Consider the following 22,885-nt stretch of genomic DNA (forward strand, 5'->3'; position numbering starts at 1 on the left):
GTGCTGTGTTCGTTGGTGTCTGAACTGCAGCACCTGCACATGGGATCCAGGGTTTGTTGTCTGTGGCAGGTGAGTGATGTGTTGGTCCCATTTGCCTGTCACTGCCATAAGTCTGTTATTGTATTCCCCTGTGTTGCTTGGCCGTGGAGACTCCTGCTCCCCCGTGCCTAGGAGGAGCAGGTCGTCTCACTCTGTCCCCTAGTACAGGGCCGACTTGAGGGCTCGTAGGGACTTTAAGGTTCCGGCGTATGAGTCCTCCTACCACCAAGGTCGGCTCATACAGATAGAAGACAGGGTCAGCGTTAGGGACGCAATAGGAGGTGACCTGCTCCCTAACTCTGTGGTCCCGGCCAAGGGGTAACCCTACCATCTCCTGGCACCGCACGGCTGGGGGTTTCCCCCACCGCCAGCCGTGACACTCATTCTGTGATTTTATTACATACAAAGGAAGAAAAGAAGGGTAAAGAAATCCATGAAAGGGTGATTGCTGTATATGTGATGATGCACCTTCCTACTACCAAGTTTTAGGTCAAGCAGTTTAAATTGGTAGGGAAAAGTGAAGATGACCACCGTTCAGGGAGACCTGTCAAAGCATTTTCAAAAGTCAGTGTTATAGCTCAAAAATTAAACAGTGTTACAGCTTCCAGCATCATTCATGATGTTTTGATGACGTCAAAGGTCAGTTCCCAGTGAGTGCCAAAAATGTGGGCACCTGAGCAAAAAACATGTCCCCAGCAACTTAGCCAAGAGAATTTAGAAATGCTTACAGAAAATCCAAGAGGCTTCTTTTCTCAAATTATTTCAAATGATGAAACATGGGCCCACCACCATGATCCTGAGATCAAACAAGAGTTAATGCAGTGGGAGCACAAGGGGTCACCAACTCCCCAAAAAATAGTGTGAGCAGCAGTCAGCTGGAATGATCATGGCAATAATATTTTGGATACAGAAGGCGTTTTATTACTAGAATTCATGCCACAAATGACAATTACTGGAGACACCTATGCTTCAAGGCACTACGTGAAGCCTACTATGTACTAGTGAACACTTTCATAATGGAAGTGCTAAGTATTCGCTTCATAAGACGCATTACCATTTTTCCCTCTACTTTTCGGGGTGAAAAAGTGCATCTTATGGTGAAATATGACATATAAAAGACAGTCTTCAGACCCTTTCACCTCTTTTCACATTTTGCGGCCTTGTCTTAAAATAAAAAGCAATGCTCAAAATCTTTGATAATTTGTTGAAAAGGAAAAACTAAAATATTGCATTGAATTGCATTGCACTGACATAAGTATTCAGACCCTTTAGTTGAGCACCTTTGGCAGCGATTACAGCCTCCAGTCTTCTTGGGTATGATGCCACAAGGTTTGCACACCTGGATTTTGTGCCATTATTTTCTGCAGATCTTCTCAAGCTTTGTCCAGTTGGAAGAGGACAGTCGTTGGACAGCCATTTTCAGGTCTCTCCAGAGATTTTCTAAGCCATTCCTCAGTTGTCTTGGCTGTGTACTTAGGGTCAATGTCTTGTTGAAAGGTAAATCTTCAGCCCATTCTAAGGTCCAGAGCACACTGGATCAGGTATTCATTAATTTCTTTATTACTATCATTATAAATATTAATATCTTTATACTTTGTTTCATTCAGCTTTCCCTCAGCTCTGACCCGAGTCCCTGTCCCAGCTGCTGAAAAACACCCCACAGCATGATGCTGCCACCACCATGCTTCACTGTAGCAAATTTATTTGGCAGTGCTTGGTTTCCTCCAAACAAAACACTAAGAATCTTGGCTTCAAGAGACCAGAGAATCTTGTTTCTCACAGTCTGAGACTCTGTGGGTTCTTTTCTGCAAACTTTCATGTGCCTTTTACTGAGAAGAGGCTTCTTTCTGGCCACTCTGCCACAATGCTTAAATTAGGGAAATGCTGCAGTGATGGTTGGTAACAAAAATGTATTAAAACATTTTGTTACTCTAAGTCCATGTGAAATTTTAGATTTTTTATTAATCCATTATTATGACCACCATCTCATATCCAGAATAACTGCAGTGTGCAGCATGGACAGCGGCTAGAAGGGTTGAGGTTCAATAAGGTCCTGGTAGTTTGTCACAGGTATCTGGTGCCATGGTGACAGGGGTGCACCTAGCCTTTGTGCTGCCTGAGGCGAAAACTGAAAAAGGTGCCCTGAGCTGTATGCAGCCCGGCTCAGGCAGTATGATAATGACACCGGCCTCTGGATATGAATTAGAACTAAAGTCTATTAGAGGGAATGGTGGGCAGGAGACATCGCTCCGGTGCCCTGCCACAGCATTCAACTGTATCGCTGTCCTGAGAACAGCAATGCAGTTGAATATGCAGAGATGAGTATTTCCACAATGGATGCACTCATGGCCCTTCTGCTGTCCCCCATTTGCCCCAACCTGGCGCCGCCTGAGGCAATCGCCTCACCTCGCCCCATTGGTGGTGCACCCCTGCATGGTGACTACAGTGTATCCCACAGCTGCTGGAGGGTGCGTGGGGAGAATCCATCGAGCGAACACGTCGATCGGGGTGGTCCCACAGACAAATAAATGAGTTCATGTCTGGGGAATTAGGGAGCCAGGATAGTACTTGAAAGTCTTAGTCATGCTCTTCCAACCAATGTCGGACATCTCTAGCCATGTGACATGTTGCACTGTCCTACTGGAGATCCCATCTGCCCCAGAGAAGACAATCAGTATACTGTATATGGGTGTACATGATCTACAAGGATGGATTTATAACCAAATCGGTTGAGAGTGCATTCCACAAGGATGACTAGACACAGAGAATGCCACCAAAACATTCCCCAGACCATAACGCTGCCACCAACATTTTGTGTTGGTTGCAGGGTTTTTATTCTCTGATGTTTCGCGCCTCACACGCCAACGTCCATTATGCAGATAAAGCAAGGTCAAAGATGTACGACTGCTGCTGTTAGAACCCTTGATATTTTAGATATTTTAAAGTGTACTTCTAAAATTATTCAAGATATAAAAGAAGGAAGAAGAGAGCAAACACGACCTAAAGCCTTTTCTTTGGAGACAGATTTTAGCAGCGAATTTGAATACGTAAACCATTCAGCAGGTGGAATTAGTCTAAGTATTCTAATAAGATATATTACAAAGTTTCTTATCTTCACTTCTACTACTGATGCATGGAAAGTTTTTTATCAGAGGCATGATCACACTTCAGTAATTTGGTCAGTGCTTGATCAGTGATTTTCATCAATGATTGTGAGCCAAAACCAGGAGTGAAGACTACATAGATATAAAGTGCAATGGAATGATTTGCACTTGTTTTGTGTTTCTGACCCGAACCCAGTTTTGGCTCACAATCACTGAAGTCACTGACCAAGTCACTAAAGTGCGAACTAGGCCTAAAGATGCATATAAATGAGAACCTAGTATTTAACAACAAGCTATGATAAAAAGAAAAGATAAATTATAATGTTGAACATTTCTGAACAGCTCAAGGTATTAAAGGGTAGTATAACATTTTTATCTAAGTCATTAATATTTCTCATATAGTAAAATAATTGAAAATGAGAGATTTCTAAAAGAAAAACTCAGTGTACCTAAGAAAACGTTTTTTCTTCTTGGCAGAGTCCTCTGGAGTCTTAAAGTTCACATCTGCTTTCTTTTCTGGTGTTTGGAGCAGAACCTGTGCAGTTTTCAACCAATCACTTGCTGATTTCCCACAAGAGTGCATGCCATTTTCATCACCTACTGGCCTACTATCCTCTGCCCTGGTAACTGGAATAGTAGGTTCATCAGGAGGATCATCAGAAGAATATTCAATAATATCCACAGCCTAAAAAATAAAAATAAAGAATGTCAACGTATGGAAAGCTAAAATAAGGTAATTGTATCAACCAAAGTTACTGTATCCTTCGCCTTATAAGATTAACTTTTTTACCTCAAAAGTGAGGGAGAAAAGGCAGTGCATCTTTTAAAGTGAATACTAGTAAGCACTTTCATTATAAAAGTGCTCACTAATATGCAGAAGTTGGGGGAGAGGCGAGTACAGCGTTGCTAACACCGCTTGTACTCACTGCTCCCCGGCACTAATGACTGGAACAAGCTGAATTCCCACCAGGTGTGATTATAGTCAAAGGGCTCCAGCGGGGAAGGGTAGTATCCAACTTTGCCAGATACGATGAACACCAGCAGGCTGTTCTTCTACCGTCACTGCCTGCTGACACATTTTAGTTAAAAAAAACTAGCCTTAGTAAATCTGGATTAAAGTGTTAGTAGAGACACTGAAATCTAAAACTTTACATTTACCAAAATAAAGTGCAGAAATATAAGAAAAAGACCTGATTTAGTCAATACACTGGTTATAAAAAAAATCTATAACAATAATCAATTAAAAGACATTTTGAATAACCCTGCAATTGGTCCAGTTGGCATATGCCATGCACAGACAGTATACGCCTGATCTACTTTGTCACAAGAGCCAATCAGTGCTTACATCTGGGTTCTTCTACCACCAATATACCTGCTACTGTAACATCAAGCTTTACAGTAGTGCAAGTGTGAGACACTGAGGGCTACAATAATGGCAAGTGTAAAACACCAAGGGTGGCAAGTATGAAAACTGTTAGCAATGTACAGTTGCAAGAAAAAGTATGTGAACCCTTTGGAATGATATGGATATCTGCACAAATTGGTCATAGTCACAACAATAGGCAATCACAGTCTGCTTAAACTAATAACACACAAAGAATTAAATGTTACCATGTTTTTATTGAACACACCATGTAAACATTCACAGTGCAGGTGGAAAAAGTATGTGAACCCTTGGATTTAATAACTGGTTGAACCTCAATAACTGCAACCAAATGTTTCCTGTAGTTGCAGATCAGACGTGCACAACGGTCAGGAGTAATTCTTGACCATTCCTCTTTACAGAACTGTTTCAGTTTAGCAATATTCTTGGGATGTCTGGTGTGAATTGCTTTCTTGAGGTCATGCCACAGCATCCCAATCGGGTTGAGGTCAGGACTCTGACTGGGCCACTCCAGAAGGCGTATTTTGTTCTGTTTAAGCCATTCTGCTGTTGATTTATTTCTATGCTTTGGGTCATTGCTCTGTTGCAACACCCATCTTCTGTTGAGCTTCAGCTGGTGGACAGATGGCCTTAAGTTCTCCTGCAAAATGTCTTCATATACTTGGGAATTTATTTTTCCTTCGATGATAGCAATCTGTCCAGGCCCTGACACAGCAAAACAGCCCCAAACCATGATGCCCCCGCCACCATACTTCACAGTTGGGATGAGGTTTTGATGTTGGTGTGCTGTGCCTCTTTCTCCACACATAGTGTGTTTCTTCCAAACAACTCAACTTTGGTTTCATCTGTCCACAGAATATTTTGCCAGCACTGCTGTGGAACATCCAGGAGCTCTTGTGCAAACTGTAAACATGCAGCAATGTTTTTTTGGACAGCAGTGGCTTCCTCTGTGGTATCTTCCCATGAAATCCATTCTTGTTTAGTGTTTTACGTATCGTAGATTCACTAACAGGGATGTTAGCATATGCCAGAGACTTTTGTAAGTCTTTAGCTGACACTCTAGGATTTTTCTTCACCTCATTGAGCAGTCTGTGCTGTGCTCTTGCAGTCATCTTTACAGGACGGCCACTCCTAGGGAAAGTAGCAGCCGTGCTGAACTTTCTCCATTTATAGACAATTTGTCTTACCGTGGACTGATGAACAGCAAGGCTTTTGGAGACAATTTTATAACCCTTTCCAGCTTTATGCAAGTCAACAATTCTTAATCGTAGGTCTTCTGAGAGCTCTTTTGTGCGAGGCATCATTCACATCATGCAATGCTTCTTGTGAAAAGCAAACCCAGAACTGGTGTGTGTTTTTTATAGGGCAGGGCAGCTGTAACCAACACCTCCAATCTCATCTCATTGATTGGACTCCAGTTGGCTGACACCCCACTCCAATTAGCTCTTGGAGAGGTCATTAGTCTAGGGGTTCACATACTTTTTCCACCTGCACTGTGAATGTTTACATGGTGCGTTCAATAAAAACATGGTAACATTTAATTCTTTGTGTGTTATTAGTTTAAGCAGACTGTGACCAATTTGTGCAGAAATCCATATCATTTCAAACTGTTCACATACTTTTTCTTGCAACTGTACATACAGTATCAGCAGCTCTCATATCTCTTAGGCCCCAGTACATTATTCAGTGTACACCCTCAGCACTGCCCCACAAGGTCACAGGTCATACAGCAGCTACAGCCTAGCTCATTCACCAGCTCGTAGTCCACAGGGATTAGTGGGTCTTTTTTATAAAAAAACAAACAAAAAAAAACACACACACTGGCAAAGTCTAAGGTACAGTGTCGGGATACAGTTTATCTGCATTATTTCTGCATTTGTTTTTCTTCAATCATCCTTTTTTTGGATTAACATTTTGGGCGCTTCAGAACCAGTTGCTAGTTTTACATTAGAGTTATGTCTCCAACATACAGTGGTTGTCTTGGAACCAAATAATATTGTATGCTGGATGACCACTGTACAACCATACCAGTTCCCATGCGTAGTTGTCAAAACTAAGTCTATACAAGGGCCAGAACCCTTTTTTTAATCTATACTGTGACATAGCAAGGGATTTTGTTTGGGCAGGCAGGTATTTTCCTCCCAACATGGGTGGCTGGGCTGATTTCCAACCAGGTTAGATCAAGTACCGGACCGGCATTTAAGTGCCGGTCTTGGTTTTGGCAGCACCTGGCTGTCCTTTAAATAGGCAGCTGGGCTCAGAATCTGGGTCTCTGTCTTGGGATCTGAAGCATGGTGCTGTGCTGGAAGGTTCAGAGCCGCATGAAGGCTGTATGCTGGGAAACAGTCCCCTAAAGCCTGCTGTGGACTGCCGGGGATAAAACGGCTAGCAAGGTGACGTGTCTGTTATATGGACTTTTCGTTGTGTGAATTAACACCAAGACTGTTATGAGTTGTTTTTCTTTTACCTTTTGTGACTAAACACTGACATTTTGATTTACGAACGTTTTGCCTCTGTACTGCGTCCGCTTACCCTGCCTACCAGAGCAAATCCTCACAATACATAGGATATTTTAGGCTACTTTCACACTTGCATTTGGTACGGCTCCGTCATGGATCTGCACAAACGCTTCCGTTCAGATAATACAACCGCATGCATCCGTTCAGAACAGATCAGTTTGTATTATCTGTAACATTGCTAAAACAGATCCATCTTGAAAACCATTGAAAGTCCATAGAGGACGGATCCGTTTTCTGTTGTGCCATATTGTGTTAGTGAAAACGGATCCGTCCCCATTGACTTACATTGCGTGTCAGGATGGATCAGTTTGCCTCCGCATCGTCAGACGGACACCAAAAAGCTGCAAGCAGCATTTTGTTGTCCGCCTCCAGAGCGGAATGGAGGCAAACTGATGCATTCTGAACAAATGCTTATCCATTCAGAAAGCATTAGGGCAAAACTGATCTGTTTTTTACCGCTTGTGAGAGCCCTGAAACGGATCTCACAAACGGAAACCAAAACGCCAGTGTGAAAGTAGCCTTATATTGCATGCGAGTGGAATCTATCTATAAAAGAATCATGTACAGTATTACTTAACACTTCTTATTTTTATAATATTTCAGTTTGGTTTATTGTATACTTGGATGTACAGCAAAATAATTGACATTTTACTGTACTACAGTAAATTTGTAAGGAAATTAGACTATTTGAGCAATGACTAAAATAGTGCATTCCTTATAAATAAATTCTTTGTATATAATAATAATATAATAGCACGATATGTGAATAACAAAAATGATGTTAAAGTCACAAAGAGATCGCATAGAACAGAATCAGCTAATGACCAATAAAGTTCCATTACTAGGGTACGACCACATGGGGCACCTGTGCCACGAGCATTGTGGTCATAGCAGGCTCAAATTATCCAATTAGGACTGCATTGTTTAGTTGGGCTGCACTTTTAATGGCCACGCAACATAGACAAAACAGAGTATCCTTACTGCGACTTTCAGTTGCCGCTAACTAGATTAGAATATAGTAAAAGTTATATTCTAAAGTAAAAAGGGATTCTACTCTTTAAGATATTGACGATTTATCCTCCAGATAGGTCATCAATATCACGTTGGGAATGCGAGCTAAGCCGCAGATTGTTGGCATGGTCACTACAGTGGACGGAGCATCATGCTTCATGCTCTGTCTATACTGTTTTTGGCACTGGCTGAATGTGGGGGTGCCAGGAGTCGGACACCCACCAATCTAATACTGAAAAACTCATCCACAGCATTAAATGAAAAAAAAAAAATAATACATTTTTACATCAGCACATTCCGGACTATTTTATTCCTGGAAAACAAACCCACTGTACCTTTTTTATTGACTTATTTTAAAACTATTTATCTAAAACCTAATTTAATCTTCTGTTGCAATATATTCTAAATATTACCTTTCGTAAATACTTGAACCTCAGTTTAAAGGAATTTCCAGCTCCAACTCCACTGAAATTCCAGGATAAAAAAAGTAAAGCCTCTGTATTCAAGACTCATTTAATGCATTCATGCATGACAGAAAACTACTGCTGCACAGATGTTAGGATCATAAATGTATAGCTTATTCCTAGACTTTCCCCTTTTTTGGTAAAGAGAAAAACACAATACATATGAGTATGAAGTGATGTCTTACGTGTTCAAATTTTTCCATGAATCAGCTCCGGAGAAAATACACTAAAATAATGTACCAAAACTAATACATTAGCAATTATAATTACACTGACGAGCAAATTCTTGTCATTTAACTGCATTGTTACTGTTTTGCTCCTGGTGGGGGAAAAATATTTTTCTTTGTGTCTACTATAAAATTACTGGAGGCCTCGCATGAGGAGTCGACTCTTCTTTGAATGAGTCCCCCGGAAGAGGAGGCGGATCCGAGCGGCGACGAGGGCAGGGACAAGGTGGTAAGTCCTTTTAAAAAGATGATGTTTAAGCTGCAGGCTGGTTGCATCATGGAGGCCCGGGTGTCGAGTAAGCAAGATGCTTCTGCTGACCCCCTCGTCCAGGGTATTGAAAGTAGTGTCCTCCCCCTAGGATTAGCTCCTGCTTGCCCTGTTATATATCTCCATCTCCCCCTTGTCTTTAAGGTGGAAAAGGAGACGGGACACAGACCGCATGGTGACTCCAAGAAAAAAACGAAAAAGTGCGGAACCTGCACTAGGAAGCTGGCAGAGTCATATAAGAAACCCTTATGCACAGATTGTTTAGCGAAAATCCTAAAGGAGGAACAACCTTCCTTTTTGGCGGAACTAAGAGCCATAGTGAGGGAAGAAGTACAGGCGGCAGGAATGAGTCAGCCCCCTTCCCTTCCGGTCCCCTCTTCCCCACCTTCCAAACGAGCCAGAGTACAGTTAGACTCGGATTCCGAGGAAGAACCCGGGGTACCTTTCGGACGAATTGGAGGAAGACCATCCCCCTTCCTTGGTGGAAGAACCAAGAAGATATCTGTTCTCTACAGAGCATTTGGATTCACTGCTAACAACGGTTAGACAAACCATGGCGGTAGAAGAAGAAGAACAGACGCGTACGGTGCAGGACGAGATGTTCGGCGGTTTAAGAGCCAGGAAGAGGAAACTCTTTCCTGTGAATTCTAACCTGCGAGATCTAATCAAGGATGAATGGGAAGAGGGTGACAAGAAGCTTTATGTGCCTAGGGAATTTAAGAGCAGGCTGATCTTTAACCCAGAAGAGACAAAACTTTGGGACGAGATACCGACATTCAGGTGGCCAAGGTGGTGAAGAAGACGTCCATACTGTTTGAAGATTCCTCAAGTTAAAAGATCCCATGGATCGGAAAAAGGATGGGCTTCTGAAGAAGGCCTGGGAATCTTCTGCAGTCACCATAAATACAAATATTGCAGCCACCTCAGTGTCCCGCGCCATGTGTCTATGGCTAGATCAGATAGAAAATAATCTTAAGATGAAGACATTTAGGGAGGAAATTTTGGAATCCTTACCTTTATTGAAGTTGGCAGCATCATTTATGGCAGATGCCTGTGCAGAATCAATACGGTTCGCAGCATAGAATGACGCACTCACAAATACGGCAAGACGAGCCCTCTGGCTCAAATCCTGGACAGGGGACATTGCCTCTAAGAATAAACTCTGTGCAATCCCCTTTACTGGAGCGTATCTCTTTGGACAAGTCCTCGACTACATTCTAGAAAGTGCGGCGGATAAAAAGAAGGGATTCCCAGAGGAGAAAGTAAAGAAATCGCAGCCCTTTCGTAAGCCCTTAAAACAGTTTACAACCTCAGAGAGGGGGAAAGGTAAGACAGGTAGATGGAGTTACCCCAAAGGAGGAAGAGGTAGCGGTTTCCTCTTCAACCCAAACTCTAGCTCAAGCAAACAATGATATCAGGCCAGTTGGGGGCAGACTCCGCTTATTCTGGGAATCCTGGACCCGGATCACCCAGAATCAGTGGATCCTCAACACCATCCGGGAAGGAGTGAAAATAGAATTTCTCATTACAAAATTCCAATCAGCAGATCAACAAAATCAATTGTGTCTGGACTTACAGAAGTTAATAAAACGAAATGCTATAGTTCAGGTCCCAGAGGATCAGAGATGCTTGGGCCATTATTTAAGGCTTTTTCTAAAAAATAAACCGGATGGAACCTTCAGGACGATTATCAACCTGAAATCCCTGAACAAGTCGTTGGCATACCACAGATTCAAGATGGAATCCATAAAGTCATCAATCCCACTAATTTCGGTAGGGGATCTCTTATGTACCATGGACTTAAAGGAAGCCTACTATCACATCCCAATTCATACACTATACCAACAATATCTCAGGTTTGTGATCAACCAGAAGGGAACAATTCTTCACTACCAGTTTAAGTGTCTTCCCTTTGGGATATCCTCTGCACCTCGCATTTTCACAAAGGTAATCACAGAAGTGGTGGCATACCTAAGGCAGCAGCAAATAAGAATTATTCCGTACCTGGACGATTTCCTTCTTATTGCAGAGACGAGGCAGAGTCTAGAAAGCAGTGTCCAACAGACCACAGCCCTTTTCAAAGATCTGGGCTGGATAATAAATTACGCCAAATCGGACCTAGTACCAAGTATCAGGAAACAGTTCCTGGGGGTTCTCTTAGACTCAGAGAAACAATATTCCTTTCTTCCAAGGACAAAGCGGGAAAAGATAGAAACCTTTCAAAAAATAAGGGTCCATACACTGAGGGAGGCTATGCAGGTCCTGGGCCTAATGACATTGTTTATCTTGGTAGTTCCGTGGGCTCAGTTCCATTCCAGGATCTTACAGAACGCAATCCTGGCGATATGGGACAGGGATCATCATTCCTTGAATTCAAAGATAGTGCTATCAAGGCAAAGTCTTGTTTCTCTATCCCGGTGGACCAACCCAGAAAATTTAAGGAAAGGAGTCGCCTGGAATCCTTCACCGGCCATAGTCCTTACCACGGACGCGAGCCAGTGGGGTTGGGGAGCCCATCTGAAAGATCATTACTTTCCGGGCAAATGGTCCAACCTGGACAGTCGCAGATCCTCAAACTTCAGAGAACTGAAGGTGGTATGGGAGACTCTGAAGAAGGCAGAGCACATTCTCTCCAACCACCATATCAGAATCCTGTCAGACAATGTGAAAACGGTTTGTTACCTAAAACTTCAGGGGGGGAACCAGGAACCCTCATCTACAGGCTTTGACAAACCAAATATTTTGCTGGGCAGAGAAGGAAGTTCTCTCAGTATCTGCAGTTCACCTAAGAGGAGCAGAAAACTCCACTGCAGACTTCCTGAGCATACACAGTCACGACTCAGGTGAATGGTCCCTAAACCGGGAAGTCTTTCTACAGATCTGCCACCAGTGGGGGTTCCCAAAAGTAGACATATTTGCGTCAAGAAAGAACACCCAGTTGAATTATTTTTCTCTCTCTAAATCCGAGAGACAAACCGCTAGGGGTAGACGCCTTGTCCCAGGACTGGGACATGGACCTGGCGTACGCCTTTCCTCCATTTCCCCTGATCCCATTGGTCCTGAAAAAGCTAAGAACATGCTCAATGACCCTTATTCTTATAGCTCCTGCCTGGCCGAAGAGAGCCTGGTTCCCTCTGTTGAAGGAATTGCTTATAAGGGATCCAATAACTCTTCCGGGAAGGAAGGACCTTCTCTTGCAGGGGCCCCTGGAACATCCGAACCTCGAGAAGCTGAGGTTAACAGCTTGGATCCTGAAAGGCAGATCCTAAAAAGAAAGGGCCTGTCAGATAAGGTAATTTCAACCTTACAACAAAGCCGCAAGCCCGTAACCTCAGCCATATATTTAAAAATATGGAAGAAATTTACCACATGGCTGTCAGATTCACATCCAGGGGTCTCAGTCCCATCTATAGGCTGCATTCTGGACTTTTTACAGACGGGGTTCGATTTGGGCCTAAAACCCAGTACTCTTAAGGTCCAAACTTCAGCCTTGAGTTGTTTTTTAGACACCTCTTTAGCAGACCACAGGTGGATTAGGAGATTTATTCAATCTATTTCCAGAATGAGACCCACTATTAGGCAGACAGTACCACCTTGGGACCTAAATATAGTCTTAGAAGGTCTATGTAATTCCCCCTTTGAACCAATTGAGCAGTTATCAGACAAGTTGCTTTCTCTTAAAACAATCTTTCTTCTAGCGATAACCACAGCACACAGAATAGGAGAAATTCAGGCCCTCTCCATCAGGGAACCATTCTTAAAGATTTTGGATGATCGAGTCATATTAAAATTAGACCCATCCTTTTTACCAAAAATGGTATCCCCATTCCATAAAAAAAAATAAAAAATAAAAATAAAAAAATCAGGAAATAATTCTTCCCTCCTTTTGTGCCTCCCCCAAAAATGCACAGGAAGAAAAATTTCACTGTTTAGATGTAAGAAGAGCTATGCTGGCCTACTTATAGAGAACAGCTTCTTGGAGAAGATTGCAGAACCTCTTTATCGTGTTTGGAGGAAAGAACAGTGGCAACAAGGCCTCAAAACAGATTTTAGCCTGTTGGATCAGAGACACGGTTCGCGAGTCTTACGTGCTGAAAGAACTTACTTGCCCTTTATCCATAAAAGCCCACTCCACCAGAGCTGTGGCGACTTCGTGGGTAGAAAAAGTGGAGGCTTCAGTTGAACAAATATGCAGGGCCGCTACATGGTCCAGTTTTTCTACCTTTGTTAAACATCATAGACTAGATTCTCTTGCCAACCAGGATCTGGCGTTTGGTCATAAGGTCCTTCAGGCAGTTTTAACCTCTCACGCTTCCTATCAATACAGAGATCCAATAGGACTTCCTCCAGTGGGTGCTGTCATGTCGGACTCCTGGAAAACCATTTACCGGTAACCGACTAAATCTATAAATTTATATTTCTGTCTACAGAGCTGTATGAGGGCTTGTTTTTTGTGTGGGATGAAATGCTGTTTTTGTTGGTACCATTTTTGAGGTGCATACAACTTTTGATCACTGTTATTCAATTATTATTATTTTTCTTGGGGGGAAGGGGGGGGATAAGGTGACCAAAATAGCAAACCCTGTGTTTATTTTTTTTATATTTCAGTTATGGTGTACACTGCGCAGGAAAAATATTCTTATATTTTAAAAGTTGAGACATATTCCGATGTGGCGATACCGGTTTTGTCTATTTTTTATTTTTATATATTTTTATATTGTGAGAAGGGCATGGTTTTGGAGAACCGATATCTGCCTTTAAAATGGTTAAACTGTATGTGGTAAGCCTTGGGTGTGCCATAGCTAACATCGACAGATTGTAAAATATGTACTGGGACCTGCTTATACTGGAGTGAGTGAGGTTGGCAGTAGGACGCTCACTCCACCCGGGCTTCGGTCCTGGGCTTTCGTAGCCCACAGCTGAGAGTCACATGGGTCATTAGGGCCTAATCTAAAGCTCAGTGTAGAGCTGAGCAGTGTGGCCATACCTGGAGAAGCTGACTGCTGAACTACAGACGGTATTGTATATGCCACACAATACTTACCATTTGTACCTGTGGGCCGAGCAGCTGGTCCCACATATAGTAAGGGACTGTCGTGTTGTATTAGGTACTGGCTCAGCCGAGAAGGGTTTTGTTTGTTTATGCCTATTTTTTAGGGTTCATGCACATGACCGTATGTCTTTTTCAGTGTTTTGCAGGCGGTTTTTCCATTATTTTGTTTCAGTAGTGTTTCCGATTCCATTCTGTTTTTTCCGTATGGCATATACAGTAATTACATAGAAAAAATTTGGCTGGGCATAAAATTTCCAATACATGGTTCCGCAAAAATGGAAAGGATACGGAAGACATACGGAGTACATTCCGTATGTGTTTTTTTTTTTTGTTTTTTTTTGCAGACCCATTGACTTTAATGGAGCCACGGAACGTGATTTGCGGGCAATAATAGGACATGTTCTATCTTAAAACGGAAACAGCATGCACACGGAGACACTTCAGTTTTTTCTTTTTTTTTTGCTGACCCATTGAAATGAATGGTTCAGTATAAGTAACACATACTGAACTTAATAAAATGACCAGTATACTGAACGCAAAAAACTTTTGTGTGCATGAGCCCTTAAGGCTATGCTTTTGTTGGAATATCTAAGTGTGAAATAAAAACACTTAAATTGAACTGTCTGCTTCCTGCACAGCTACCAAGTGTCTACCAGTGCAACCCCCCTCCCCACAATATGTAAAACTGGAAAGGGAGGCGATTTAAACTTTGAATATTTTTTTAATTTTTTTTACTTTTTTAAACCGACAGAAAAAATGGTGTGGTGTTAAACAGGCAGGAAGTGCTCAAACCCATATGCAGTTGTGCATGTGTATACAGGGGAGCAAATCCTGCACTTGTAGCCTGTTGCTAATGGCGATCGACAGCAACAATGCATACAGTGAAGGATGCCTGCAGCGGACCACAATAGACATCCTACACAAGATAGCAATTATGTGGATGTGATAACCAATATAATAACATTTGCAAAGACAGGTGCACTCTGCGGTCTTACTAAACCCTCAAACTGATGTTAAAATTGAGAGATTAGCCAACATATCCTACTGTGGAGGACATGTCTGAGCCCGAGCACCGCGCCAAGGTGAAAAGGAGTGATTTAATCTTTACATATTTTTTATGTTTTTAAAAACCTTTTTTTAAGTCCCCCCTAGGGGACTTGAACATGAGATCACTTCTGCCATAGACTGCAATGAACTGCAGTCTACTACTGGAGACTCACTATGTTCCTAGGAACATTGCTGTGGCAGGAGTCTGTAGAAGGCATGAGGCTGCCACAACAAACGGACAGCTCCTCTGATCTCAGCACAGGGGAGTCATTCGAGATCCAAGTGCACATCACTATCCGGGAAAGACCTCCAAGATGCTGTTATCACTGATCACAGACTTCATCTCCATGTGTCTGTTGTGTAAAACAGCAGGCACTTGTGTTCTATGGCACCCACTCAGCTTCTGAGCTGACGCCATCTTTAAGGGTTTAAGCGCTTGGCAGCTGAAGGCATCTGTGTTGGTCCCATGTTCATATGTGCCCGCACAGATGAGAAAAATTATGTTTTAATATATGCAAATGAGCCTCTAGGAGCAACAAGGGTTCTACTCTCTCTGCAACTGTTGCTCCCTCTGCACTTTTGATTGACCGGGCCAGGCAATATAAATGTGATTACGCTTGCCTGGCCCTGTTAATCAAAGTGGAGAGGGCGCTGCAGTTACAGAAAGAGCTGAGCATCTAGAAGGAACAGCAACGCCCTCGTCGCTCTTAGAGGCTAATTTGCATTCATTAAAACAAACATTTTTGCAGCAGTGTGGGCACATATGAACATGGGACCAACACAGGTCCCTCAGCTTCCAAGTGCACATGTAACAGGTCAAACAGTTTCATAGGTACAAATCTGCTGACAGATGCCCTTTAAAGAACCGAAATGTGTCGTACATACAAAAAACTGTAGAGTACACAGATAAAAGGGGTGTAAACAAGTGTTTATGCAATGTGCCAGCACCTAGTACTGCTCTACTAAATGGAAAGACTCTATAAGGACATAATTATCAAATAGGAAGAGTCATTCCAGCCCAAAAAAAAACTAAAAATAATAAATGATTTATTGATCCCCATAAATATTTTAAAAAAATATAGACAATCATATAAATGAGTCCCACTAAAAACAAAGGAGCAACCCAGGAGCCCACACAGCTAAAACGTAATGAGGATTTAAATCAACTTTGAAGTTGCACAAATGTGTTCTCCTAAACTGTAATACACCGTCTTCTACAATCATAGCATGGGACCATCAACAATGTATTATAACAACCTATAAAGTATGATGCAATAACTAGTGAAAAAATGACGGGCCTACAGAGAGAAACTAAGCCATAAATCAAAGGCACAGACCCATCCTCAATGTGTGGATTACTCCGGGAACACCGCAACCCCCACCTGTGATTTGGAAACACCTTTGTCTGGGGGCTGCGTCATCCCAGTAAGTCACCAATCATATAGAAGAATAGCTACCTCCAGATTTGTGATAGTGTCATGCAGACATCCCCAGGATCTGTCCCTCTCACTCTGTACCGCGTTTTGGCAAAAGTGACTCACGGCCATGTGAGTCACATGACCGCTGGAACACACACCAGCAAGAATAGACACAGAAGCCAAACGGGATGAACAACAGCCCATGCTGCGTGCACACCCACAATAAGTAAATAACCTGGATAAAAATCTCAGAAGGGCGAATGTCTGGAACTATGGAGTGTGCAATGCATGATAACATTAACCCTTGTAATCAATGATTTTTTTTATTTGTTATGGAATTTTCCCTTAACTCTCAAGTACAATCCAGAGAATGCAAAATTTACATCTAGGCCAATATATTTAATGGATAACAATGGAAATCAACACTTGTCTTCCACATTTTATGCAACATTCATGCTATAAATCTGAGGTGCGGGCTTCACTTCAGGGCTCCCCTCTATGGGGAAAATGGGGACTGATTTTTCCCCAATCAACACTCTATAGAGGGGGGACCATGCATACATTTGAGACTCTCCATTGTAGATTATGGAGATGGGGTGACATCTTGGCACAAAAAATACAATGGAAGAAGTCACATATACAGACAGCGACCGATAATTCATAAATTCTTTTCTTGAGTGTGAAACAGGGGTCATGGGACCCCATTCTCCTGATTTATGGGAGACCCATTGAGGACTACACTGCGCATCATAGCACTCCACCCTGCTCCTGAGCTGTGTGCCACTCCTCACCTTTTTGGCTACATGTGGGCAACCGCACAAAGACAAGCAATTCAGTGTCCAGATGATAGGAGGCCACGGAATGGCATTGCAGGCCCTCGGCCATAAATTATGTGCATTCCAGGTGTAAATCAAAGTAACTGCTCCACTATTAGCCATTTTCTGTGATACCAAAAGAAGACACAGATAAATTGCAATGCAAAACGATTACTATGTTCACCTCTGCATATCACCATTTTCTTTCAACAAAGTGGGATATACAGTTTTAGAGCTCATACACACAAATGTATCTTTTGTCCGCATCAGAACCAAATTGTTTTGCAGGTCAGATGTGGACCTATTCACTTTAATGGGGCCGCAAAAAATCCAGACAGCAGACCGTGTGCTGTCCGCATCAGTATGTCCGTTCCATGGCAACTGCAAAAAAATAGTATATGTCCTATTCTTGCCCTTATTACGGACAAGAAGAGGACCATTCTATTATGGGCCAGATGTTCCATAAAATGCGGAACGCACATGGCTGTTATCCATATTTAGCGAACCACAAAATTGGTTACAGCCGTGTGCATAAGCCCTTAGGCTGCAAGTTAACAGTTTTTAAAGTTAGGGCAAATGCGCACGGCCATTGCTGCATTTGCAGACCGCAAATTGCGGATCTGCCAAACAGTTATACCAGGCATGTGGAGTCCGCATTTTGCAGAAAGGAATGTCCAGCCTCTATAGAACAGTCTTATCCTTGCCTGTAATACAGACAAGAATAAGACATGTTCTATTTTTTTGTGGGTGCCATGGAACAGACATAAGGATGCGGAAAGCACATGGTGTGCTGTCCACATCTTTTGCAGCGTCAATGAAGTGAATAAGTCCGCATCCAACCCGCAAAAAATGTAGATGCACACAAAAACAACGGCCGTGTAAATGAGCCCTTAATGTGTTGGATGGCTGTACAACTGGGTCCGATCATTTCCCAAACAGCAGGTCTCGTGGGGTGTTCCTGGCAAGTAGTGGTTACTACCTACCAAAAGTAGTCCAGGGAAGGACAACCAGAGACAGGGTCATGGTCAAACAAAGGTCTTTGATGCTAAGGAGATCAAAGGCTGGTGTGGACATAAAAGCGAATATTGTTTGACAGTGGATTTTGGGATACAGGAATAAATAGTCTAACACAATAAGTGAATAATAAGTGACTTTTTGCTGAAAAATAAACTATTAAGGGTACTTTCACACTAGCGTTTTTCTTTTCCAGCCAGGAGTTCCGTCAAAAGGGCTCAATGCCGGAAAAGAACTGATTAGGCATATCCCCATGCATTCTGAATGGAGAGTAATCCGTTCAGTTTGCATCAGGATGTCTTCAGTTCAGTCATTTTGACTGATCAGGCAAAAGAGAAAACCGAAGCATGCTACGGTTTTATCTCCAACGGAAAAAAAACTGAAGACTTACCTGAATGCCGGATCCGCCATTTTTTTTTCCATAGGAATGTATTCGTGCTGGATCCGGCATTCAAAATACCGGAATGCCGCATCCGGCATTCCAGTCTGCACATGCGCAGACCGAAAAAAATAAATGCCGGATCCGTTTTGCCGGATGACCCCGGAAAGACGGATCTGACATTTCAATGCATTTTTCTGACTGATCAGGCATTTTTAAGACTGATCAGGATCCTGATCAGTCTTACAAATGCCATCAGTTGGCATACGTTTTGCCGGATCCGGCATGCTGGATCACTCTGCCGCAAGTGTGAAAGTAGCCTAACACTTCTATTTTTGTAAGCATTCTTACTTTTATTTCCCCACACCTGCCTAAAACATTGTGTATGTATAGATAGATAGTGATATAGATTTGTGGGAAATGATTCAGCAAAGCTTGTTTATAAATTTATATCTGCTTTATCTCAACTTAAGACCGTCCTGATGAACAGCTATCTGGGATTAACAGCTTTCTCTGTATACACACTTAGCCCTCATGCACATGAATGTTGTTTGGGTCCGCATCCAAGTGGCATTTTTGGAAGCTCGGATGTAGACCCATTCACTTCAATGGGGCTGCAAAGGATGCGGACAGCACTGTATCCCGAACAAGGATAGGACAGCTCTAATGAGGGCCAGACCTTCCGTTCCGCAAAAGGGAGAACGCACAAGGCCGGTATCTGCGATTTGCGGACCGCAAAGCATGGTATGGCTGTGTGCATAAGGCCTTACACAGAGGATGCGGTCAATGACAGATAACACCTCCCAAGTGCCCCAGGAGATGTTAAGAGAGGTGGTCTAAAGTTAGAAAATACAAAGATATATGTAAAAAATAAAAGTTTTACTGAATTGTTACCAACAAAACTCGATATAAATCTGCTCATCTCCTCCTGCTCTATAACATGCTGCCTGCAGGTTTCATTGCATTTTGTGGTGACTGGTCCTCTTTAATGGTGGATACAAATAGCTCATGCTTCATAGCTGTTAGTCCAGCTCTCAGTGAGGTTGTGACCCTTCAGTAATGTACATGTTTGGCAACTTATTGTTCTGGCTTGGAAATTCCCAGGTTATCAAGTTTCTTCAAATATCTAGAACAACTCACCTGCTAAAGAGCTTATTTATCATTTACTAAGTACAAGAAACAAAAAGAAGTATCCTCAGTTTTACCCCAAGTACCAACCACTCCTTGGCTTACTGTGCAATGCACTGCAGACTTCACAGTGAACTGTGTCATCAACCATACATTTCCTTATGTGCAAAAACACTGCATTGACTGCAGCTAGCAAATATTAAATTCCAAGGTGGGGCAAAGCCATTGTCCATGGCATTGTTTAAATGAGAGATATACATTTCCCACAGGTCTATTTTCTAATGTCCTTACATGATCTTTATTAATCTGCATAAATTGAACTGCAAAAGAGTAACTAAACTATCAATTAGCTTTTTGCAAGCATGTCCCTAATGTCATAATAATACTTTGTGTTTTGTATTGTATTAAAGCATTTTGAATTTTAAATAAAAGATATCTCCCCTAAAGTGTACCTTTCCCTGTGTGCTTAAAATCCACTTTTCTGTACACCGCTCACATCTCAGCGGTGTATGGACTACGGGCAGTACAGTTTATGAATGGGGCAGGCAGGAGCACACATTGCTGCTTGTGCCCCACAGAGGTTTACTAAATGTTGGCATAGCACATGGGTACGTAAACCGCTGAGCCCGTACTACGTAAACCGCTGAGCAGTCAGCAGTGTACAGAAAAGTGGATTTTAAGCGCACAGGGAAAGGTGCTCTTTATAGGGGGGGGGGGGTATCTTTATTAAAAATTCAAAATGCATTAATAAAGTACATTACAAAAAAGGATTATTATGACATTAGGGACATTTTTCCAAAAAGTTAATTAAAAGTTCAGTTACTCTTTAACCCCTTCCTGACATGGCGATTTTCTGTTCCTGTGTTTTCATTTTTTATTCCTTGCCTTCTTGGAACCATAACTGTCATTTTTTTTTTTCATTCACATAGATGTATGGCTTGTTTTTTGAAGGAAAATGGTGCCATTTAATATTGCATTAAGGTGTATTGGGTTGCTGCAAATTTTTTTCTAAACTGGGTGTAATTGGAAAAAAATACAATTCCACCATGGTTTTATGGGTTTTGTTTTTACAGCATTCACTATGCGGTAAAACTGACCAATGCCCTTCATTATCCGGGTCAGCACAACTGCAATGATACCACATTTATATATCGATTTTCTTGTATTTTAATACTGAAAAAAAAACTTTTGAAAATATATTTTTTTTTTCTTGTCATCACCATATTCTGACCCCCGTAACATTTTTTTTTTATAGTTAAGGGCTCTTTCACACCTGCGTTCTTTTCTTCCGGCATAGAGTTCAGTCGTCGGGGCTCTATGCCGGAAGAATCCTGATCAGTTTTATCCTAATGCATTCTGAATGGAGAGAAATCCATTCAGGATGCATCAGGATGTCTTCAGTTCCATAACGGAACGTTTTTTGGCCGGAGAAAATACTGCAGCATGCTGCGCTTTTTGCTCCGGCCAAAAATCCTGAACACTTGCCGCAAGGCCGGATCCGGAATTAATGCCCATTGAAAGGCATTGATCCGGATCCGGCCTTAAGCTAAACGTCGTTTCGGCGCATTGCCGGATCCGACGTTTAGCTTTTTCTGAATGGTTACCATGGCTGCCGGGACGCTAAAGTCCTGGTTGCCATAGTAGTAGTGGGGAGCGGGGGAGCAGCATACTTACCGTCCGTGCGGCTCCCGGGGGGCTCCAGAGTGACGTCAGGGCGCCCCACTCGCATGGATGAGGTGATCACATGGCACGTCATCCATGCGCATGGGGCGCTCTGACGTCATTCTGGAGGGCACCGGGAGCCGCACGGACTGTAAGCATACTGCTCCCCTGCTCCCCACTATTACGGCAACCAGGACTTTAATAGCATCCTGGCTGCCATAGTAACACTGAACGCATTTTGAAGATGGATCCGTCTTCAAATGCTTTCAGTTCACTTGCGTTTTTCCGGATCCGGCGTGTAATTCCGGCAAATGGAGTACACGCCGGATCCGGACAACGCAAGTGTGAAAGAGCCCTAAGTCATTGGAGCTGTGTGAGGGTTCAAATTATGTGGGACGATCTGTAGTTTTTGATACTGTGAATTCTTGATCACTTTTTATAAAATATTTTGAGGATGATGGAAAAAACTGCGAAATTGGCTTTATTTTTTTTCACTATGCTGTTCGTCATATCGGATAAAAAAAAAAATTATTTTAAAAGCATGTGTGTTTTTGGATGTGGCGATACCTATGATTAAGCAGGGGCAGATTGGCCATAGACCCTACAGGGAAATTTGAAGACGGACCCATGCCCAGGGCCGCCCAAGCCCTCCTCATATTCGCCAGCCAGGTAATAAAGATATTATACTTTCAGCATTAATTAATGTAGGAGCATCAGGCACTTATGCTGGCCAGCAGTCATAGGTGCCCTCCTGAATTCAACTTTATCGCCTTCCTCGGGATGATGATACAGTTTCATACTGTGGCGCGGGCGGCAGTATTTTGTGCTGCACTGTGGTATTTGGTGCTGTTGGAACAGTATTTTGTTCAGCAGTACAGTATAACTGATACCGCCTACTTCTGTCAGTTTGGACCAACCTACAATATGGGGCCACGTTAAGTTATTTTTTCCAGGGCCACTTTAAGTTCTCAATCCGCCCCTGGTATTAAAGGGAACCTGTCACCGGGATTTTGTGTATAGAGCTGAGGACATGGGTTGCTAGATGGCCGCTAGCACATCTGCAATGCCCAGTCCCCATAGCTCTGTGTGCTTTTATTGTGTAAAAAAACAGATTTGATACATATGCAAATTAACCTGAGATGAGTCCTGTCCCTGACTCATCTCACATACAGGACTCATCTCAGGTTAATTTGCATATGTATCAAATCAGGTTTTTTACACAATAAAAGCACACAGAGCTATGGGGACTGGGCATTGCGGATGTGCTAGCGGCCATCTAGCAACCCATGTCCTCAGCTCTATACACAAAATCCCGGTGACAGGTTCCCTTTAAGTAATGACATTTTATGCATT

At 42.6% G+C, this 22,885-nt stretch overlaps 1 protein-coding gene across 4 annotated transcripts in view; it reads right to left on the minus strand.

The window, feature by feature from the left end:
• SPIDR (scaffold protein involved in DNA repair) overlaps positions 1–22,885 on the minus strand; it is a 451,973-nt gene that overhangs the window by 304,466 nt on the left and 124,622 nt on the right. For 3 of the 4 annotated variants that reach the window (XM_044294548.1, XM_044294549.1, XM_044294546.1), the window contains one exon: positions 3,593–3,828. In XM_044294548.1, the coding sequence (XP_044150483.1) occupies positions 3,593–3,828 (236 nt within the window). Of the gene's footprint in view, positions 1–3,592; positions 3,829–16,573; positions 16,667–22,885 lie in introns of those variants that run through there. The other variant, XM_044294550.1, reaches the window with a different exon arrangement.

This window comes from Bufo gargarizans, chromosome 5 (genome assembly GCF_014858855.1).
Source record: "Bufo gargarizans isolate SCDJY-AF-19 chromosome 5, ASM1485885v1, whole genome shotgun sequence".
Taxonomy (NCBI): domain Eukaryota; kingdom Metazoa; phylum Chordata; class Amphibia; order Anura; family Bufonidae; genus Bufo; species Bufo gargarizans.